Raw genomic sequence first — 23,508 nt, forward strand, 5'->3', positions numbered from 1 at the left:
CCAGTCCGCCGTAAGGCACCCCAAGCGGGACTCAAACCCCAGACCCACCAGAGAGCAGAACCCGGTCCAACCCACTACGCCACCGCGCCCCCCATAATCTATTACTAATACATTAAAAATAGTTTCACCTGACATCAACAAAGTGCTGCTGCACAAAAAAGTGCAATACGAAGTGAATCTGTGTACAACATTGTACAATGTTGTTGAAATGAACACTGCAAATGATAGAGTACAAACTAAAATCTGAGCTGCAGATGCCCAACAGCATCCTGCTTGGAGCACAGATGTGTAAGCGCACGGCTGAGCTCTTTCCAAACAGTGGTACAAACAGCTGAACTACCAGGCCCTCTGTTGGCAGGAAGGACAGCTGACTGTTTGCTATGGCACACGTCAACGGGCCAGAACTGCAGGATATCAGCAATACCCTCACGTTTAAAGGGGACGGTGGGATTCAGGTTTCCACTGATCAACAGGTGGAGATGGATGCCAGATAAAGATGAATACACTCAGTCCACCTTCCAGAACAGGAAGCACTGCAGTGATTAGGACAACAGCAAAACTTTTTCCTGTCATCCTGCTTCGGAGAACTAGGGTCAAGGGTGACCTCAGTCTGTCATGACATGGCATGGAAAATATTTAATTATTAACAACAAGTATTAACAGCAAGGTTTTCCATTTACTTCATATTTGACATTAAATGTACTTTTCCATGTACAAACGTTTTTTTCCATTTCTTTGACTATATGAATGTATGTGAACATAAAGCAAACTTTATATATCCCCTTGTGAGTATTTAATTCAAATTCACACTGATTTTTCCTGTTTTAATTGTTGACGTGACTCATTTTGTTTTCATGAAACCAGTTTCTTAACCTCATGATCCTTAAAATAACAATAATCTGAATATAGATGACTGCTCATATACGAGTTGCTTAATGGAGCCACGTTTCAGGGTGACCTACGAATTGCAGTGTGGTTTTGCCAGACATTGTATTGCTGTGTAATTTGAGTTACAGAGTAGCTTCAGGGGTATAGTTTTCATGTTTCATCATCTGTCCAGCTTTTGGCATTACTGACATGGATGTTCATTTGTTCTAACCATACTTGTGTAACTTTCCTGGAGTTGTACTTGATTGCTTTTCAGGCAAAATTTTTGATTTTTTCACTCACACTGGTAAGTTTGGCTTTGTTTTTTTATTGTTTCACTGGAAATATTGCTTGTAAAACACTTCTGTGACAACCTAATTACAGTATATCCACATTATATCCAGCATTTGTATCTGAGTGGCACTGGAGTTAAAAGAATCTCTTACTTGGTTGAAAAAAAAAACATTTCCTACAGCAAAATCTATTTTATTCTATAGCAGTCTACATGAGGAATAATGTAACAATGTTAACAATTCATCTCTAAAAAAAAGGTTACAAAATGTACAAAAAGGGTATAAAAGCTTGAATGTAAAACACAGTTACACATTCCCATAGTTTTATTATATTTTATGCACATCTATACTACATGTTATGTATCATTATGTATATACTAGAATTTATGGAAAGAACTGCTTATTCCAACATGAAAAATAACATTTGATTTACACAAACCGTAAAATTAAATCAGCCCGAAGGGTCATACACATGTCATATGCCCTGTTCCAAAAGAAACCCCTAGAAAATAGTTTTGTCAAAGACAGCAAATGGGGTCAGGTATGTGGAGAATGTTGTGAGACTAATAATGTATGATGAACCAAAGAGTGATTGAGAAAAACACAATGCCCTCAAACGGAAACTCAAAAAGCTGCACATATTTTGGGCTCTGCTAAAGTCAGATGTTTCCTCACAATGAGATCAGGAGCTTTGGAAGAAAAGATATTTTAGACAAAGCTTCCAGGGCGAAAATGTGTTTTGAGCTGCCTTCCTCCCTAGTGTTGTCCTTGCTGAGAACCCACATTCGTCTTTCCTCTTCACTGCCCTACAATTCAGCAGCTGGCTACACGTAGGCGTTCTTTCCAAACTGCAAGGAGGTGGAGCTGTAGTCTGGAGTTGCCTTGCGGAAATGGTTGTGCTTGTAGTTGTGTTTGGTGTATGAGGTGGACAGAGGATTGGTGCCAGTGTATGAATATTCTTCTTGGCTAAAGGGGAAGGAGACATGAAAAGGTTGGTATCACAGAAAGTAATTTTAATTTTGCCATCAAACGATTAAAGTTACTGAAAAAGTTTTTTTTTTTAATGAAAAGAATACATGTATACTGTAAGTATTTAAAAAATCCATTTATTATTATTAACCATGTGTTAAATGGGGGGGGGCGGTGGTGCAATGGGTTGGACCGGGTCCTGCTCTCCAGTGGGTCTGGGGTTCAAATCCTGCTTGGGGTGCCTTGCGACGGACTGGCGTCCCGTCCTGGGTGTGTCCCCTCCCCCTCCAGCCTTACGCCCAGTGTTGCCAGGTTAGGCTCCGGTTCCCCGCGACCCCGTATGGGACAAGCGGTTCAGGAATGTGTGTGTGTGTGTGTGTGTGTGTGTGTGTGTGTGTGTGTGTTAAATGGCACACCACAGTGGTCCAGAGCCTATCCCAGAAGCATAGGGCAGAAGGCAAGGTATATTCTGGATGGGTCAGTTCATCACACACTAAAGACAATTTGAAATGTATCTTTGCTCTGAGGGAGGAAACCCACACAAGGAGGGAGAACATACATAACCCACTTAGATTACGCTGGATTCAGGCCTGTTTTTGCACACGCCGCTCTGGGGTAGTGCACCCCGCTGTGCCACCTTGTAACCATCTTTCAGTGCTATCTACACATAGTAATGTAACCTTATGATCAAGTTTGCTGTAATTTCAGACTGACAAAACACTTCCAATTTCAACATGCCCTTACTCAGCCGAATTAACAAGAAGAATAGAAAGAAGATTTTTCTGAGCCGTTGAAGGAGGCTAATAAACAGTGACAGAATCATGGCGTCATGAATCTGTTCAAATACTCCATCCCCTGTAGTAAATCTTAGGCAACAGGTTACGTTGCATAAGGTCAGAGGCGCACAGGGTACTGCGTGCCCACAGGCACCTGTAAAGGCGAAGCAGAACCTACTCATTTCCCCTCAGAGACACCCAAGGTGACATTGTCAGTTAAATACCATAACATCTGGAGCTAAAAACCAGGAATTAATCAACTAAAAATGAAGCAAATATCTTTTGTTGCTATTATCAGAACACAGAATGTTCAGAACTAGAAAAACAACACTAATACATTTCAGGGTTTTTCAGAAAAAGACTGAATCGGAACATTCCTGAAACTCACATTTTTTCGCAATTTTTTTTTTGCATTTCTGTAGTACTTTGCTTAAGACTTTCATGTCTGCAGCTATGTCTCCTTCTCTTAACGTAATGCATAAATTGTACTTTTTCTGAGATGTACGTCGCTTTGGAGAAAAGCGTCTACTAAATGAATAAATGTAAATGTAATGTAAATGTCATTTTATCATTTTACAGTAATTGAACTTTGGATTTCTTTCAGACATCTTAAAAACCAAAAATTCTGAATTGTGTGATTACTTGTGCGACTATGCTGGAAATAATGAAGTCTAATCCATTACCCCCCTTTTTTGCTAAGTGCTTGTATAATGCAGGGTCCTGGTGGTCTAGTGCCTATCCCAACTCCACACAGGCTGAGCTACAATAAACCCATGTGTGACAGTACAGACCAGGCACTGTTAATGTACCAATGCTACTCTCTGCACCACCATGCCAATCATGTACTTAAATCCATTTTTAATATTTTTTTTTTTAAATGATGAGGGTGGTTAAGAAGGTGGATGAGTAACCAAATGCTGTGTGTCCAAATTCCAGAAGGTCAAATATGGTCAGGTGATTCGACATAAATGCTTTTACTCAACTGCAGAAATGACGGTATAGAAAGAAGCATTTGGTGAGCCAGCAGATGATAAAGTTATGAACACCTAGAGGCAATAAAAATGAATGGCACCAACAAACCTTGTGCAGATGCTGTATATCAGGGGGAAACAGAAAACAAGGCCACCCACGATACTGAGGGATGAGCCTGACCAGCCAATGAACAGAGCCGATCCCAGTTCAAACCTGCAGTGTAGGAAATGAATCAGAGGACAGAGATGACTGTTTGCAGAATACACTGCTGTGCAGGATAGGAAATGGATTGTTTTTTTTTTTTTTTTTAAATATGCATGATTTAGTTTCCAATTTCATTTCATTAATGCAAGTTATTGCTATACCATACAGTTTTGCACCATATATACATTTATTCAGTATGATTATGTGAATTACTTCCAAATTACTGTGGGAAGATGACATAATCAAGATGCATTTTGCCACCTGCATCCCCTACATAAAATGTTATTACTGAACAGTATAATGAAAATGAAATGTGAATCTACTTACTTCAGTTCACGAAAAGATGGATAAAAAAACTCAGACATTACTTGGTGAGCGTACACAGAATACCCAGCCAGAGAGCAGAGTCCTGCAAGAAGAGAGCTGTTAATTCAGTGCTCAGAGAAAAGTGAAACCCATGTAAATGGTCAGAAGGCAATATTTACCAGACACAAGGAAGTTTAGTCCTGCAAAGAATGCAATCTTGGACTTGGTCTTGTCGGACCCACCGATCTTCGTGCATTTCATACCCACCAGGGCAATCATAACACCAAAGAAACCCAGGCACACGGCCGCGATCAAAAGGCTACGGCTTATGTGGAGGTAACCTGTTGGTTGACATGGAAAGAAGAGGAAAAACCATCAAGTGGCCAAATGTTTATTTTATCAGAGGAAATGATTTCCCGGATGGTTTTTACAGTGACTGACATGACTCCTCTGAGCCTGGAATGTAAACTGAGAACAAAACCAAAAGGTCACATTTCAGTAACATGAAATTACAGCTTCTAAATATAATTTCTAAATTTCCTCAGAAGAGCTTAATGAATCAAACAACTACATTTTTGGTATTTCTTTGCATTGACTTGTTTAACTGATGCTTTTGTGTAAAGCAACTTACAGTCTTAACATGCAATAATTTTACATTTACAGCTGGGTACTTTTTTACCAAAACAGTTTAGAATAAGTCCCTTGCTGGTTTACTTAAACCACTATGCTACCTGCTGCTGTCAGACCATTATGATGAACTATGCTTTTTGAAAATATGCCAGAATGAATGGGAACAAACAGCAGCTCATCAACCCATATGTCTTACTTGGCTAAGCTAGATGTACTGGGTGGACTGGTGGCAAAACCCAGCTGGATGTCTTTTGTCCCACAACTGTCACTCATGGCCACCATTGGTGCTTGATCAGTCTTAATGTGTCATTTTACCCACCAGTTCCACAACAGTTTTCTATTTTGTGTCTGGTGTTGACAGCTCAAACTGAAAAGAACTGCACTTGGATGGCCCACTTACAATAAAAGCTGATATTTACCTTCAGTTAGTACATTTGGGAGACTGCAACAAAAAAAGCCTATGTACAAATTGCATTTGCTGGTAGATGATTCCATTGGTAGATGTAATTGCTGCAAAGTCACGGACAAATTATGATTATAAAGTGTTTTACTCTCATTTTTCACTATTTGCTTATTAACTGCCTTAATGTGTTCTGTCGTTGGGCTATAATGGCAATTAATTTGAATAGTGTAACAATTACATTTTGTTTTATCGACCCTTCTGGGTGACTAATCAACTATAAACGCAAAGCTGTCATATATCAAACATTTATTTCATAATCAATGTTTCTTTAATTTTCAACAACTAGAAACATGTTTAAATTACTAGTGACTTGCTGACATTTCATAAAATGCTAATGGGGACACACACAAATACAGGAACTTGATTTGTTCTTTGCTTCATTATAGGACAGTAAATATAATTGACGTGCTCAAGGACAGACTGTTCTGTTTCTGCTAGGTTTTAATTTATTGACAAATACTAGCTTTACTGGTAACTTCTCATGTAAAAGCTACTTTTATATAAAAATATAAAAGTATACACACAGTCTCACACACACACACAGACTGAAACCGCTTGTCCCAAGTGGGCTCGTGGCAAACCAGAGCGTAACCTGGCAACACAGGGCGCAGAGCCAGAGGGGGAGGGGACACACCCAGGACGGAGACATTAGTCCATTACAAGGCAACCCAAGCAGGAGTCGAACCCCAGACACACCACAGAGCAGGACCCAGCCAAGCCCACTGCGTCACCATGCCCCCCAATATAAAAGTAGACAAAAACCATTTCACTTTCAAATAAAACATAGCTTTTCAGCTGTTTACCAATTTAGATTACAGTAGCAGCATAGAAGGGGGTGCGGTGGCGCAGTGGGTTGGACCGGGTCCTGCTCTCTGGTGGGTCTGGGGTTTGAGTCCCGCTTTTGGGGTGCCTTGCGGCAGACTGGCATCCCGTCCTGGGTTTGTCCCCTCCCCCTCCGGCCTTACGTCCTGAGTTGCCGGGTAGGCTCCGGTTCCACGCGACCCCGTATGGACAAGCAGTTCAGAAAATGTGCGTGTGTGTAGCAGCATAGAGCGCTAGTGGTTTCTCAGACTGAAATGTAACACAAAGCTCTGTAAGTTAGAGGACAGGAATCATTGATCTCTAACATTACTCAGAACTCTTAAGTCAAAGGTGATATAACTTTTATAACTTTCAAAGATCTTAACTAAATTGTGTTTCTGTGTGTTGATTAGAAAAGAAAAGGAACATAATTCAGACCATCCAGATCCAACATAGACGAGAAGTCGTTGCAGCTTGTGACGCTTGTAGAATCAATTGTGCAGGTCTTCCACAGATTGGACCAGAAGCTGATTGTGCTGATGATTGTACCATCATTGGAGGAAACTTTCCAGTAATCCGCGGGCAAGGTGGAGCAAACGAGGACCCAGCCTGAGACAGAGAAGAAGTAAACAAGGATCTCTATTACCATATAAATCATGTTCTCCAAAGAGTAACAGGCATCAATTGCTGATGGAATCTTCAGAGATCATAGAACGAGTGTGCCGAGACCCTGAGAAGAGCTGCACTTGCTGGATGTTGTCTGCTGCCTCCTGGATCATAGCCTGAACTTAATGGTTGAGGTGAAACTGTACTACTGGTTAACGTGTTCTGAACTGAAATATATTCAAGGGGGAGGGTTTTGTCTTTGGATATCACCGCCTGCCACCTGCTGACCAATGGTCCCACACAGACACACACTCAGTCACACATTACTCTGCAGTATACATGCTAGATGAAGATGAAAATCTGGAAAAAGTCACTTGAGGTATGGAAAAGGTCACAATAAATTAGATATTGCTTCCTGTGTATGTATGTGAGAAACAAATGAGTACTATATTTATATCACAAAAGTGTACATAATGCAGCTTTGCAATTAAAGAGAATAATTTCCAAAAAACATAACTGAAATACGTTGCTAGCATCTGTTGTCTAATTTTACTTGATTCTGTACTGTAATGACCAGAGAAAGGCTCAAAGTTACAGTATTTATTATGATACACTGGCAGTACACATTTAAAAATTGCTTGGAGCAGGATGGACAGCAGTTTCCTTTAAGCCTAAGGTTTATTCAGGCTGTTCTCATAGTTCTCGTAGTTGCTTTGGAAGACTTCTTGTGGATGCTTTTTAGTGTTCCCTCTCCTCTTGGTATGTCATTTTCAGGAAACTTTAAAGGAAAATCACACTAGCTGCATGTGAACCATTTCTCTGTCTCTCTCTCCCTACATATTCTCATTCCAGAAATCATATGATGAGTAATGTTGTCATAACCATCCAGTGATGAGAGTCTGATGAACACTCACTGAGCCCACAAATATGTATGGCTGACAGATAAACACTGTGTCAGGACTTTGGGATCTGTTGGCTGGCTGGTTTTACATTGTTATTTCTGCAGTAAAAGATTTACAAAAATGTACCATACAGACACAGAAGGACATTTTTATTATATTTTCTTTTTGTAATTCAGAAACCCATCTAGTGGTTAAAATTTAGTAAATCCACATTTAATCTCTTAGAGGCATATATGAATAAATGCCTTTTGTTTTCACTCAGAAGGAAAAAAATAGATCTAAAGTTGAAGTACTTTAATTTTCCAGTATTTTGGCAAATATACACTTGAAATACATTATAGAATAAAATTTATAAATAATGATTAGAATTGTTGCCTTACAATAAGAAGATCCAGAGTTTGAACTTGAACCTACTGCAGTAGCTTGGATCAAATTACCAACCTTTAATTTCAACTGAACCACTATATGTAGCTTAATGTTCAGATCTAAGATATATATAGATATAGATTTTTTAAAAATGCCACAAAACAGTGGCTAGAGTTACACTTTAGAAGCATGCTCTTCATTCATTAGGATGTGGTAAGTGAGCCACAGACCTGATCATAGCATTTAGGATTGTTTCAGCAGTTTAGATGTTCCAGACACAAAACCCAAGTTTTTAAAATGCCTAGAAAACACGGTAAGAGTGGCAACCAGGACAAAAAAGCAGGAGACCAGTGCCTGAGTTTCCTGCTTGTGCCCCAGTACCTTTTGTGGAGAGAAAGGAACATGGATCTTTTCCAGACTGTGATCTTTACTTAAAGGTTAATGGCATCTGGTCCTGGCTGTTGTTTAGCTTGCCTCTGAAAGTCTCCCATTATGTTCAAGTTTAGGACCACAAACCACACACCTGACTGACTCAGAAATGAGCTTTCTGTTATTTCTGGGCCTTCTTGATTTAATCATTAGACCTGAGGTGCCGACTGCTCATTCCAGCCAAGTTACATATATTTAATGAGGAACACTGAAGTAATTGAACCAACTGTAATGCTTATATGTGCAAACAGCATTGTAATTACTTTTCTTAAGGGAAAGAAATGAAGGGCAGTGAAAAACCGAAGACTTTGGGAAACTCCAAACAATCAGTAAATCGAGATACACACCTTTCAATTCATAACTGCACAAGAAATTAAAAAGGCCAAAAGAGTCAACAAAAGCCAGGTGGAACAGTTAAATAACTAGCGGTGGCGCAGCAGGTTTAGCTGGAGCCTGCTCTCAGGTGGGTCTGGGCTTTGAATCCTGCTTGGGGTGCCTTGCGACGGACTGGTATCCTGCCCAGGGTGTGTCCCCTTACCCTCCAGCCTTGCGCCCTGTGTTGCCGAGTTAGGCTCCAGTTCTCCACAACCCCACTTGGGACAAGTGGTTTCAGACGATGGGTGTGTGTGTGTGAGGTATGCTTGATTCTCTTAGAACTCTGGTGAGAGGGAAAGTAGCACAGGAAGTGCAAGCTGAAACCATCAATTAATATTGGTCATCTACAGTATAGCATTATACAAGCTGTGGTGAGAAGGAGGGCATCCTCTGGCAAGGAGTGGGACAGTCCAGGTGTGTTCAGTGGAACTCCACCACGAGGGTCAGATCCAAGGCATCATAGCCAAGTACCCATGACTGTTCCTCTGATCCATACCTCTCCTAGCCCATCAAATAGTACAGCTTCTCTGCATCTTAGTGCTCCAAGTCAGTGACAAACAAACAAAGGCTATAGGACCATTTCCGATTAAGGAGAACACGAACCTTTATGACTGTGTCCCATTTGGGGAAAATGCGCAGCTGTCTATTTAAATGTGAGTCACGTGGCCTCCGTCAGGAATGGGCTTCTGCGATTGGTCATCAGATAAAGTCCCGCCTCTCACCTGTTCCCAGCCAACAACGTAAAGCACCTTTCCCTGTAAACTACGGACAGTTGTATATAAAGAACGCTGTACCGATGCCTTTCAACAGAACATACTGCATATTACATTAAACAATTAGTGGTGAATACAAATTGATGTCATCAACGGCAAATCTGCTTTTCTTTTCTTCCGCAGCCCTGACGGCGACGCTCCCGGAGAGGCCGGTGCCAGTCTGACTTACTTACACATTTTAATCTATTTAGATGTATTCCTGCAGGCTCAAACGGTACTTTGCACATTAGAGTGATTGGAGCGTGATCAAAAATGGGTAACACTTCCGACACTTTTATACTTTACATTTGCTCGGCTTCAATGTCCTGACGCAAATGTTAAACCTGAGTCGTGTGGCGCGCGGCGCTCTGGGTTTGGGATGTTGCAACGCGGCTGTTTTGCTCATTTGCGTCATCATCTATAAGTTTTACTTCAGAAATATCTCCTTGAAATAGTGCAATGACGACTGACGTGAATGTCGTCGTTGGCTGGAAGCGACACTGTCAAAGGTGAAGAATTTGTAGTAATAATAATAATAATAATAATAATAATAATAAGACAGTTTTTCGCTGTCCTTACAGATGAGGTTCTGCAGCAATTTGCGTTTCACTATATATTTAAACTCACCAGCAGGTGGCGAAAGGGAACGCGTGTATTTCTGTCACTGAACCATTAGAGAATATTTGTCAAAGCTTTACCGCTACTCTTACCGCTTCTTTTACGGCTAAAGCCCCTTGTGCTTCTTCAGAATTTTTAAATTACATTATTCGTTAAGGAAAGTCAATTATTAGAACTGTGTGTGCATAAGTAATTTGGTTCAAGGTGGACAAACAGGACCAACGATGCTCTTTTCTTGTAGTTGGTGACTCATTGCAGGTTTAGCATTGATTCGCTCCAGCTGGGTGATTTCTGGTGATTTTTTTTCAGCTGTCAAATTGTCACCATCTTGGTGTTTCTTTAAACAGTGCAACCTTTCAACCCTGTTAAACGTGTAGCGATCAGCGGTGGTGCCAGAACTCAGCTGTGTGTTTCCTCTGTATTTTAAGCATTTATTATTAAACCCAAAACAATGGTCGAATCACATCACCTACAACGTCAATGCCAAAAGCAAAACAGCCCCTACAAAAATATTCCACGTAACAGCCACAAAAATCCAAAGCACCGATCTGAAACTTCGCTTCTAAATGCATTTGATTTACATCATGCTCTCATCATGTCAACAGAATGAGAGTACAAAAGTATACCTTTAAAACGGTGTTGAAAAGTACAAAGTTCATGAAAACCACTAAACTACCTTACTCCATTCTCACATTACACTATGAAGAATAATACACACACACACACATTTTCAGAACCGCTTGTCCCTTATGGGGTCACGGGGAACCGGAGCCTACCCGGCAACACAGGGCGTAAGGCCGGAGGGGGAAGGGGACACACCTAGGACGGGACGCCAGTCTGCCGCAAGGCACCCCAAGCGGGACTTGAACCCCAGACCTACTGGAGAGCAGGACTGCGGTCCAACCCACTGCGCCACTGCGCCACCGCACCCCCTCCTTGAAGAATAATAACTTTCTCATAATCCACATATGAGCGGAGTCGCTGCCACGTGCGACACCCCTGTTCCACCGATCGCCCTGCTCATCATCGGTCCCTTTCAACACTGTAGCAACAACCCACGCTACTCACAGCCAGGTGCCGGTGGGGTCTTCACATGGGTTGGGCTGTTGATTGTGAATAACGGTTGGCGGGAAGAGTAAGTAGTTGTGTAACCATAGAAAGGTGTGTGATGTAGTGAAGGGGATGCGGGTCGTCGGGCCGGGGGCGTTGTTTCCTAACTGTTTTGTGCTAGTATTGCAATAATTTTGAGAAATGTGGAGATGTTTTTGTAAATGTCTTATTTGGATTAAATTCAATTTCTTATATTCTCAGTTATTCTGCTGTGTGCCAGTGTTTTAATAAACGTTTAATGTTTCCTGCTACTTTCTTTGTTCGATCGCAGCCCAAACCCACGCTCGCAGTGATGGTGCATATTCCTCCAGTCATCACACGTGTATCTAAGGATTAAATCAGTTTTTAGTTTATGTCTTTAAAAAAAAATACATTGTGTAGTGGTTCCCATGGTTACAAAGATAACGACCATGTGACAGGCGACCAAGTGCCTAGTTTTCACTTCATTACAACTCTTTATTATAAGGAGGTGTTGGTATTAAGTGGACAGGCAGTGAGTGTCTCGTGCTTTAAGTGGTGTTTGACAAGGAACGTGTGTTAGCTCTACTAGACAAAGTGAGTGATCCAAACCAGAGAAAATGTTTGGTTGTTTTTTATCATTGTCCATCTGTGGAAACTGTTTTTCAACTGTGCTATTTTCAATTCCTTTGACAGTGGTGCCATCCCAAATGAGCCTGATTCTGCGGTGATGTGTTAAATGTTTTGTTTACCAGTATAAAAACTGGCTTTGGATGGAAGTACCTTTATAGTGGATGTTTTTTCCCTGTTGTAGATGGAGACTTTTGCACCACGCTCTCTAGTGAATGCCCATCAGAGCTTGCCTTCCCTCATTGGACAGGGTCTGTTATCAGGGGTGATGACTGTTCCCACCATCCCGACTTTCAAATTCCGTCCCCGGCTGGAGAGGTTGGACTGGCGGCGCATTAGGACTGTAGATGTGGACCGGGTGGCCAGGGAGCTGGACATCAGCACACTTCAGGAGCACATGGCCGGTGTCACCTTCTGCAATGTAGAAAAGGAGGTCTGCCCCCACTGCCAGAACCCCATAGACCCTGTGCTGCTGAAGGTCATCCAGCTGGTCCAGCTCATGGTGGAATACCTGCTCCACTGGCAGGACCACCTTGTCATCAGCTTGCAGGCAGCTGAGAACAAGTTGAAGTCCTTGCTTCAGGACAGGGAACAGCTGCAGAAACAACTGGAGAAGCAAGCGGATGACATGCAAACCCTGAAGCAGGAGCTGAAGCAAAGGAAGAAAATCATTGCTTCACAGGAGTTCATGATCACCGCTGGCCTGGGGGGTTACCATCAGGTACAGGACACCTGAAGATGCATTAATGCATTTTTATAATTTTTAGCCCACTTATTTCTCTACCCACAGGAATAGTTAGTTTTGTTTTTATTTCGGAAAACTATGTAATATTCCTTTCAGTGGCACTCATTTCTGTTTTGGTTTGCTAAATGTGAATGTTGTAATGTGAAGGAACAGACAAAAATATAGTCTTTTTGTGGGACTTTTACCACCAGTCAGCATCTTCCTTGTTTACAATCTTATAAACAGCTGTTTAGGAGGGAAGGTGGTGTCAGCATATGCAGCACGGGATGCAGAATCATTCTTTATTTTCTTTTTCAGTGTCAACACTGCGATAAAGCATTTTTGAACTCTTCTTTCCTGCAAAACCATATGCAACGTCAGCACCCAGAGCAGTATGACAACAGTAAGTGCACCACTATTCTCAAATAACACATATATCAGTAAGAGTTGACCAAGGGTCTAAGATCAGGTATCTCCGAAATGCTCCCAATATTCTGATCTTTGCCGAAGTTTTGTTATGTAATTGGACAATAGTGAGAAAATGCTGTTAATAATTCATATTTTGTATTGTCAGTCATCTAGATTATAACACTGAGTCTCAGAGATATTCAGAACTCTCATGCTGATAAAGCACACTAAAGTTGACCTGATATTCCTAATAACACAAAAAACCAATGAACTTCAGCAATTTATACCTCTGGTAAGGTCAACTAGCTGTCTCAAATTTTGCCATAAACATTCTGACTGTCTGAATATGTTTTGTATTCAAAAAACTGAAGAGAAACATTCCTATTCCTATGTCAGTGGATAAGGATATTGGACAAATGGATATTTATAGCTGGATGGATGGCTTTCCAGTGCTATGTGCACTTTGCTGAAAACATACAGTCTCTATAAATTCTGTCTCGTATCTCTTTTCATATGCATACAACTGAGAATGCTCCTGCTTGCTCTGTTTCCTTTCAGTTCTAATTTAAGCAGAGTTTTGATATTGAAATGTACCCTTTCTCTTTTCTGAGGGTTAACATCAGAGACACAGAGTAATGTCCATTCCATAAAGCTGGAGGAAGAAATCAGCAAATTGAAGGAACAGCTAACACTCACCATGTCCCAACTGGAGGCACAGCAGCAGACATACCTGGTTAAAGTCTCCAGCAAATTTACGCTGTAGTGAAATAATGTGGTGCACATGGAAGACTTTGCCTCTTCTGGCACGTTCACCTATAGAGACAGTTCATGATTTGTCACATTTCACTGGGTGTCGTTCAACCCGTTGGTTGTCTGGAGACAAACATGTCATTTCTAGTTGCGTAGTGTCACATTTCTTAAAAGTATTTTTACGTGAAAACGTTTCATCCCTTGACTTTTCATGTACATCACTGGCTTAGGAGCAGGATCAGAGATGCAAGGAGAAGGAATTGTTGAAGGCCCTTGAGCAATGGAAGGACGAAGAAAAAGAAAGGCAAAAGGCACAATTGGAAGAAATGAGAGAGATGATGCTGAAGGAATTCAAGGAGCTGTCCAGTAAAAATGCACTTTTACAGAAAGTAAGAAATTGAAATTTGTTTAAAGATAACATTGTGATCATGATTATATTTTACTTAAAAATGAACCTGTGTAAAATGAACCCGTGCCTAGCAGCACTGTCAGAACTGCGCAGCTCCTCCAGTGACAAGAGAACTGAATGAGATCACTGACCTCTGACATTTTGAGACTGCAGCACAGCAGGTTTCCTGGACTTCTGTTAACAAGTGACACTCAGACTCCTGGACCTGAAGGCTTGTGTATCAAAGCAGTGTTTTAAATCATACTGTTTAATGGCTGCCTGAAGTCAAAGCCTGCAGACATCTGTAGGTCCACAGTCTGGAGCTGTGGCAGAGAAGACCATGAGGGCCTTGCGGAAATGCAGTGTTTATCTGAGTTTAGGTTGCACTAGGCATCTTCTTCCTGCCTTAGAAACTGCTTTGCTCATTCCTGTTGTTGTCTGGAGCAGAAACTCTATGAAATGGAGGAGGACAGCCACAAAATATGGCTGGACATGACAGCCCTGCAGGAGGAGAAAGTTCAGCTCTCTGTCAGCATGGAGGAGAGACATAGGCAGGACATCCTGAAGCTCCAGCAGCAGCTCAAGAAAAAGGTGAGAGTCTATGTCTTCCTTTCAGTGTCATGCTGCAGTGGACCCCAGTGGGCAACTTGAGTTTCTGAGAAACCAACTCTGCTTGTCCCACTGCAGGATGAGAAGTGGGCGTTCCGAATGCAGAAGGTCCAGGCCATGTATAAGCAAGAAAAGGAGCAGGTAGTCATATACAGACAACATTTGCAATATAGTCAGGGTTTGCAGTCTGCGCATAGTACAAAAATACAGTTTCTTGACAGCAACAGCCATTCTTTTCTTTTCACAGTTCCTGCATCACCTGCACAGACTGCACTCCTCCGCCAATACTGAAGAAGAGAGGAACCGAAAACTCGTGGAGAAGCTGGAGCGTGAGCTGCAGGAGCAGAAGAAACTGATATTGTCTCAGAAGGAGCAGGTCAGCACTTCAAGAGGCGGGACACCAGACATGAATGAGCAGCCAGGCCTGTATCAGTGGCTGGTGCTGGATTTGTTCTGTTTTTACTGACAGTTATCAGAGTTTTCCCCTTGTGTTATTTCCAGTGAGAATCCTACCTTTTATTAGTTGATTTAAAATGAAAGGATAGCTTTCCAGTATTGATTGCCCACTTGTTTTATTGCAGTTACTAAATAAATTGCCTTTAAACGTTTAGATACTATTAGCATAAAGTCATACCATATTTTTTTTTTTTTTACATTTCCACAATTTTCTGTTCATATTTTGAAGTCTTTTTAATATTGGACCCCCCCAAACAGTTTTTTTTCCCCATGCAAACACATTATATTGTAATTATTTCCTAGACTTTCTAATAAGGTGGAGTTTGTGGCAATACAGTAAGAATTGCAATTATGTATTATTCTGAGAACAATAGACATGCATCAGTATTACTACTTCAGGACTAGGCTAAGTTTATGTGACATTGCATCCTTCCTGTCCTACAGATTAAGAAGCTGACTTTGAATCCACCTGAATATGCAGGTATGTGTAGTCTCCTGTCAGTCCTTCGGTTGGCCTGAACAACTCTTAAAAGTATTGCATTTATTCATTTAAAAAATGTATTGCACTGTGTTATTGTAAGTCAGCAGCTTTTGTAAAGTGATTGTATTCAATTTGCATGCATTCACATAGGTTCTGTGTATATTTATATGAAGAGATAGAGGAAGTGCCTCAAAACTGGATTAGCATGTGCATGCACTCCTGCTTCTGACCCTGTACTCCCTAACACAGTTTCTTGTCTGTCTGGCTGATTTGCACTGTCCAAACAGACAAGTCTACTTCACCCCATGTGCTGGATCCTGTAGAGGATACTTCTGAGAAGGATGGAGGTACTGGAGACCACATGTCCTATATGGACTAAACATTCTCTGGTTGGATGTGTCTACCTGTAATGTGTCCACGTGTCCATCGCAGAACATAAGTCAACACCATTTGTACAATACTTGCTCCCATTTGGTGTTTTCCTTTAGATTCAGACATCAAAAACATCACTTCGCCTCTTTGTTCTCTTCTGCCTCTCCTTCTATATTGTGGCTCAACATCCACATTTGTAGGTGTATATATTTTGAAAAAAACAGTGACAATCATTCTCAAGAAATATTTTTATTTATTTAGCTGACACTTTCTCCAAAGCAACTTACTCTGTTAACTGCTTACAAATATTTACCTCTTTATAAAGCCTGGTAATTTAATTGGAGCAATTTAGAGTAAGTACCTTGCTGAAGGATGCGACAGCTGAAGGTAGGATTTGAACCTGTCACCTCTGGGTCCGAAGGCATAAGCTGCGACCACTATATTACCAGCTGTCCCATGGAAACCTTCACCACTGAACTGCAACATACCATATTATTGTAAAATCTTCTGCAATGTTCTTAATGCAAGAAATTTATGTTTGGTTTTCCAGGAAAGAAAACGGAGATAAAAAAAAAGAAATGTGGTTTAAGGAGAAGCCCCATCATAAAGGACCTGGGGCCATCAGTGTTGCAAGCTCTTCTTGAGGAGTTCAGACCCTTTTGCACAGAACTGTTTTCCATCCCAGAAAAGAAAGCAAAGTTGAAAAAACAGGCACAAAAAAGCCCTGTGATGAGGAGCCCCAGTGTGAAGGAGCTGCATCCACTATTGGAGCAGGTTCTTGAGGAGCTTGAACCTTATTGCATGGAACTTCTCCACATTATAGAAAAGCAAGCAGAGGTGAAAAAACAGACACCAAAAAAAACTTTAAGGAGAAGTGGCATCGTAAAAGACCTGCATCCATTATTTGAGCAGACTCTTTTGGAAGAGCTGGAACCCACAGTCAAACCTGTAAGACTTGTGATTTTTTTATTTTTTTTTTCTTTTTCTTCACATTATGGGACGTAATTACATATTTCACACGTGTTTTTTTCTCTTACTTCAGGATATAAGCAGACTTTCTACAGTCAAAGAGGGTACTGAACAGGAAAAGCAGGAAAAGCGTTTCTCCAGGTTTCAGCAGATTCGAGAAAAACTCACTCAAATACTGCGACTGAGACTGAAAGAGAAGACAGATGACAATTCATCTCCCGAGCAACATGCACAACCCAGACAGCTGTTTGGAGGTATAGCCAATCGCACTGTCGATGCTGCAAAATCTCACCATACACACTTATGTTTCTGATGATGAAAAAAGAGATAAGAAAATGGCTGACTAAAATTAACTGTGGTTTTCCTTTGCAGAAACCCCCATGAGAAGCCGGTCAGGTAATCTGACAACCAGCATGGCACAGGTGGTATCCAGACTGCTGGAGACTCGGCAACGGAGCCATCAGCCCACACAGGAGAGCTACATGAGCACTCCTCCCAAGACTTCCACCCCAAGTGTCTTCTCCCATAGTGGCTTTTCCAAAAGCAGGTTGTGCATATTCCACCGTTTAAGTAATGCTTAATTTCACTCATTACCCATGCTGTACAATACAGCTGTCTCTTCTCAGTAGTCTGACCTATCAGGTTTGAGTTACAAATTCAGTTAATTGTCATTATGACCCCCCTCCAGTACCTGGTTTTACACTGGAACCGCAAAGCCACATGGTGCTTGAGTGCATAAAAGTGTCTGATTACATATGTCAATACATTAAACACAAGATTAGTCATTAGACATTTCACTGCAAGTGAGGCCTAAAGTGGAGTTATAGTTTTTCCATTCCAGGACTCCTTTCTTTAGCTCAGAAAAGGATTTTAAGGAGGAGTCTCCAGTACAGAGACCCAGAGCCTCAGTGACCAGTGTGAGAGGGCTTGACACACTGCCTGCTGACAGTGACTCGGAGTGGATGGATGGAAGTGATGCGGAGACCAGCCACTTGCAGCTCCGTCGGCACTCCTCCCAAAATGAAGACAAGCCTCAGGGTAAGAGGTTACTGCCTGTCTCCACTCCTGCCTCTGAGTCCTGTAGTCTCTGTCCAGTGTCTGCTCTGACTTGAACAAGTGTAAACTGGCTCCACAGCTTATGAACACAACTGAGACCGGAAGTCTGCTCAGAATTTTAGTTCATAACTCTTAACATTTTCCCATGAAATTGCATGAAATAGTTTCATAATACAGACATTCAGTTCTTATTTACGAGTTAAACTGTAGTTAAACAGTAAAAAAAAAAAAAGTTAAACTAGAAAAATTTCAGAGCTCCACTGCAAAAGCATGCTATGTAAGATTTATTTTTATTAACTTTGCACAGTACTTAAAACTAATGTAAAATGAAAAAAAAAATGTTGTCATCACAAAGTCCCATTGAGTTGGACATCTTCAAAAATTCATAACTTTACCTTTTGCAGTACAGGAAGCTGGTGTACCCTAGGAGCTTCATGGGTTGATTCTGCTCATTCTTTGTGTCATTTACCGTTTTCAGGCAATGGCTAGATCCTGTTACCCTGTTTACACGCTGTGCCGACACTTTGACTAATTAGTTTGTGTTCGTAGGTGGACTGATCACAGACTTGATGAGGAACCTTGAGAGAATATTTGCGGAACAAAGCTCAACAAAGCCAGAGGAAGGAGTGGATGTTTTATCCAACAAGAGCAACGTGCGGCAGAAACTCGAGGTGAGAGAAATTGAAATTTTGTCATTTATTCAGCTTTATAGGAACTGCTTTGATTATAAATACAGTAGATAATGCACAGACTGTAGTATTTTCCCAGAAACATGGTGATGTCTGAGTGTCTTTTACTGTGTACTAGCAACAGGTTAATGATATCATGCCAAAAGTGTCCTTTCCCAAGGTTGGCAGTTTTTGTGATGAACATTTAGATACATTGTGCTGTTTGTTGATATGTACATTTGTCTTTTCTGTGCTGCATTGAATAAGAACTTCACTGTATAAGAAATGTTGTCAAGTGTAGTCAGATATGTCTGTACTTTAAATAGCTTGTCTCTCCATTGTATTTATTTACTATTATATATTTCTATTGTATGTATTTGTCTGTGTTAAAGCGCTCTGTGTCACTGCGTGAGAAGAGCGCTATATAAAAAAAGTAATAATAATTTACGATTTTGTAAAAAAAAAAATTTCCACTCATAATTATATTGGAAAATCAAAATCTTGTTCTACTGGAAATGAGTTTTTAATATGTGTGTGTATTTAGCTGTATGTATATATTGCAAAACCGAAATAATCTGATCAGCTGTAAAGGGCAAAATTATCTTGCATATCTATTTACCTTTATTAAATTCCATTGCAAAATTTAGGATGGGCTAAATATAATACATTGCAACACAAAACAATAAAACAAAACCCAGTGTGATTAAATCATGATTAAAATTGTACTGTAATACCTTTAAAAAGGCAATTACTACATCTGTGGATGACAGACTATTCAGATACTCTAACACGAATCATCCTACACATCTTTAGCTAGATTGAAATATTAAAAACATGATTACAAAGGATAACAGATCGGGGGAAAAAAATGTGAAATGATTAAATACTGGGAAATGGTTCACAGTAGTTTACAGCACTCTTTTGTGAACTGCTCTTTTAAAATTTACTGTTCCACTTGACACCACTTTGGTGTCAAGAGAAACCTGTCTCTTTAAAGCCATTAACTGAAAGCTTTGATTTAACTGCAGTGATGCTATAATATATTTTACATTTGCAGACTTGTTAAATGTTCTGTCATTCTCTGAATCGTTCTGTGTAATTTGGTTCTTTGTGTGTTGATAATTACAGGATTCTGAGAGGGATGAAACTGATGACTTGGATTCCTGCTCTTCAGAGGAAAACCGCCACCTACCTAAAACTGGTCTACTGTCAAAGAGAACCAGTGTCTGGGGTTCTTCAGCAGGAAAGACTCTGAAAAATCAACATGGGAGTCCTTCACTTTAGTTACTTTATTATTCTTTATTTGACAAAATTGTTGGAAATGAATGGACAACATACGGAGGCAGTAGACAGCATAGTGGTTGTCTTTTAACTGGAATGTTACCATTTCAAGTTATCTGTTGTACTGCTGTGGTACCCTTGAGCAAGGTACTTAACCTTGAATCGCTCCAGTAAATCATACAGCTGAGAAAATGGGCCATATTTAAGTTGTTTTGGATGAAAACTTGCTTGGACAAGCATCCAGATATAGTTTCCTTGCTTTAGCTGGATTCTATTCTGTTTGTCATTTGATCATGCATGCTATCTGACATGGCAGTTTAATTGTTTATGCTCTCTTTTTATTTCTCCAAAGGTACTAATGAAGCAAAGACATGCAGCACCATGAAGGGTCCAATGACACTCTGTGACTTCAGTGACTTTGACAGCAAAATATAATAAACAAAATTATAATGGCTAAGCATACAAAATATTTATAAAAGAAATAATAAAAATAATAAACGGCATTCAGCTGTAACCAGAATGGCTTATTACTGATTTGGTCACAGGCGCTTATATAGCAGGATAATTTTACAATGCAGTTGTGGGTATGGATACTTCAGTGGAAGCTAGGATTCAGACTTGGTCTCTCCATTCCAAAACAAAGGCTGTAACCATCAAGCCACCTGTCCTTCTTATTGTTTATTTTTAATATTATAATGGAGCAGTGGGTAGCCACTGCTGCTGTATGTGATAACTATTAGAGAGCGCACACGCGCGCACCACACACACACAATGTATACAACCACTTGTCCCGAGCAGGATCGCGGCGAGCCGGAGCCTAACCTGGGAGCGCAGGGCGCAAGGCTGACGAGCAAGGGGACGCACCCCGGACGGGACGCCAGTCCGCCGCAGGCCACCCTAGGCAGGACTCAAACCCCAGACCCACCACACAGCGGGCCCTGGCCGAACCTGCTGTGCCCCCATGCCCCATTAAAGCATCTTTGTCTTAATACAAGAGATGACTACTTATGTGTATGTCTGTTTTGTATTTATTTGTCTGTTTTTAGGGGTATGATCAAGTTTTATGCTGTAATTTAGAAGTATTTTATGTGTTTTGAAGGATGCATGTATATGATATGATGACTTTGGTTGAGCTGCTATTGGGGGACAGTCCTTTTGTGGGTAAGTTGGTGTGGGGAAGATATGGGTCAGTTATATTTTTGAAGCCAGAAAGGGGATTGTTATGGGAAAGACTGTTTTGACAATGTATTTTATGTAATGGCTGTTTAGTAATTTTGTTGACCAACTATAGGAAAATGGTTTTGGGTTTGTTTGATTGTGGATTTTTAATGTTTGTTTTGGTTGTGTATTTTATTGATAACTTTATTAAATAAAGTTAGGAAAAAAAAATACAAGGGATGGAAAGACTGTTACTTCCAAAACAATTACTCAAAAGTAATATCCCAAAATTCCATTTCAGTAAAATGTTAAAAAACATAAGCTCAAAAAACTGCTCAGGTATTCAAAGTTGCTTTGATTCAGATTATACTTCTTAATGTTGAGTCCTAGCAATGTAATTAGCGTCAGTATTCAGTTTTTACACATGGGACATGGTGGCATGCTGGCGCAGGAGGTAGCACTGTTATCTCACAGGATTTGCAAGAGGACGTCGGTTCTACCCCTGCTTAGTCTGTTTGTAGTTTGCATTTTGTCTTTGGTATGCTCCGGTTTCCTCCCACACTCCAAATACGTTTCAAGAGTTTCAGCTGGGTTGCCCCACGTGCGTTTGTTCCTGTGTTGTATAGATGAGTGATCTGCCGTAGGGACGGGTAAGTATCACTGAAATTCAGTCACTTCAGGATAAAAGCTGTCAACTAAACACTGTACAGTATTCATCATTGGTCATTGGGGGGGGGGGGGGTCTGCTAATAAATAATGTAATGCAGTCATGTTAAATCCTACAAAATTTAACTTCATTTTAATCATTCACTTGGCCTCTGTAAGCATTGCATAGTCAGTGCAATCACTAGTGACTGTATGGAGAAAATCGAGGTGGAACAATAACTATAAGAACTAGTAGGATTAGAAAAGGACGAGTTTCCCCAGACAATGAGAAATAGTGGCTTAACTCGAAGACGATCATTGAGACACGTGGAACTACAGAAGCGTCTGGTGAAACAACTTCTGGTTGTGCAAATGATTTGGAACGGAACTCGCGTCGGTCCGTGGGCGGATTAACCTCATTATTGATCAATAAAAAATAATGGAAATAGCTTATTCTGCATGTAGTCCACCCACTCGATTCTGATGGTTTTGTTTTTTTTTTTTTTACATTACTAGCATGAGAGGTGAATCGGTGGTGTCTACAACACAACTTTGGGATGCGTGTACTGTTGCTCCCCCAATTGCGGGGTATGGCTCTCGCTAGGGTGAGGACAGGCCCAGTTAGCGTCGTGCAGCTATACTGTTATATACTGTGAGTACGAACCTCCCATGCATCACACTCACAACCGCAGCCCCTTTTCCTTTCCCCAAGAAAAACATCCACACCCACAGGGACTGTCACAACATTCAGGTGAAATAAACCCAACGAACATTTGGGCATGAAATGATATAAAAATACTACTAGTCCACACAAATAAACATTACAGTATTCACAACAACAAAGAACCCGAACATTTTTTTCTTTATGACTCAGTCTCTGGTACCGTCGTCTCGTTGGCGCGCTTTAGTCTGGAGCTCCTTGTCCACCACCGAGGGAAATTCCCGACGGTTACTCACGGTTTTCGTGCGGTGCAGGAAACCGACAGCGACCTGTCCTCACAGCCACCCTCTCTCCAGCGAGGGTGGAGCGATGATGGCGAGTCCTGGCGACACTCTCTCCGGGTCCAGTTGCGCTGGCCAAACCCTAACACTTCCACTCACTGCCCCACAACTCCGAAAAAAAAAAAAACTAGGTGCAAAAGCGGCGGTGTCTCCCACACTCCACACACGAGCACGTGCTCTGTTCCCCCGCTTTCCCTTAAACTCAACTACCCAAACCTAACTGACTGCACGTGGGCTGGTTGTGTTGCTTGCCCCTTTTTTTTTTTTTTTCAAACAACCGAGCGAGAACGAACCCAAACCGGCTCGTACTCCTCGACCGGCGTAAAAAAAAAAAACTCCCTCTTTCTCCACGCGTGTTCCAACCTCCCCTTCCTACCCCGTCTTCTCCCTCCTCCCCCGGAACATCCTGCCCCACACGATTGTGAGCACTTTCCCCACCAGCACTGATTGGGCAGTCCCTAAATGACATTTCTCCCAAGAATAAACACCAAAAAAAAAAACGTACAATATAGGA

At 41.1% G+C, this 23,508-nt stretch overlaps 2 protein-coding genes across 5 annotated transcripts; one reads left to right on the top strand and one right to left on the bottom strand.

Annotated features, from left to right (window-relative positions):
- Nucleotides 1-4,017: 4,017 nt before the first annotated feature.
- Nucleotides 4,018-6,939, bottom strand: LOC108942698 (claudin-10-like; the record flags this gene model as incomplete). The annotated part of the gene is made up of 4 exons (XM_018766168.2): nt 6,720-6,939; nt 4,567-4,728; nt 4,409-4,490; nt 4,018-4,090 (listed from the first exon to the last, which is right to left on the bottom strand). Coding segments are annotated over exons 1-4 (537 nt in total), but the record flags the coding sequence as incomplete, so codon positions are not given.
- Nucleotides 6,940-9,748: 2,809 nt separating this feature from the next.
- On the top strand, nt 9,749-20,992 carry LOC108942400 (zinc finger protein Dzip1-like). 4 transcript variants are annotated; one of them, XM_029258002.1, is made up of 16 exons: nt 9,749-10,220; nt 12,212-12,748; nt 13,070-13,154; nt 13,771-13,892; nt 14,140-14,298; nt 14,745-14,888; nt 14,985-15,047; nt 15,154-15,282; nt 15,807-15,843; nt 16,131-16,190; nt 16,766-17,163; nt 17,258-17,438; nt 17,557-17,731; nt 18,026-18,222; nt 18,790-18,911; nt 20,037-20,992. In XM_029258002.1, the coding sequence occupies exons 2-16, from the start codon at nt 12,212-12,214 to the stop codon at nt 20,190-20,192; spliced, it is 2,565 nt and encodes an 854-aa protein (XP_029113835.1). In that variant the 5' UTR covers nt 9,749-10,220; the 3' UTR covers nt 20,193-20,992. The 4 variants fall into 4 exon arrangements, with proteins under 4 accessions (XP_029113835.1, XP_029113838.1, XP_029113836.1 ...); XM_029258005.1 differs by having other exon boundaries at nt 18,041-18,222; XM_029258003.1 differs by having other exon boundaries at nt 9,749-9,880.
- Nucleotides 20,993-23,508: the final 2,516 nt, after the last annotated feature.

The sequence above is a fragment of the Scleropages formosus genome, chromosome 14 (genome assembly GCF_900964775.1).
Source record: "Scleropages formosus chromosome 14, fSclFor1.1, whole genome shotgun sequence".
Lineage (NCBI taxonomy): Eukaryota > Metazoa > Chordata > Actinopteri > Osteoglossiformes > Osteoglossidae > Scleropages > Scleropages formosus.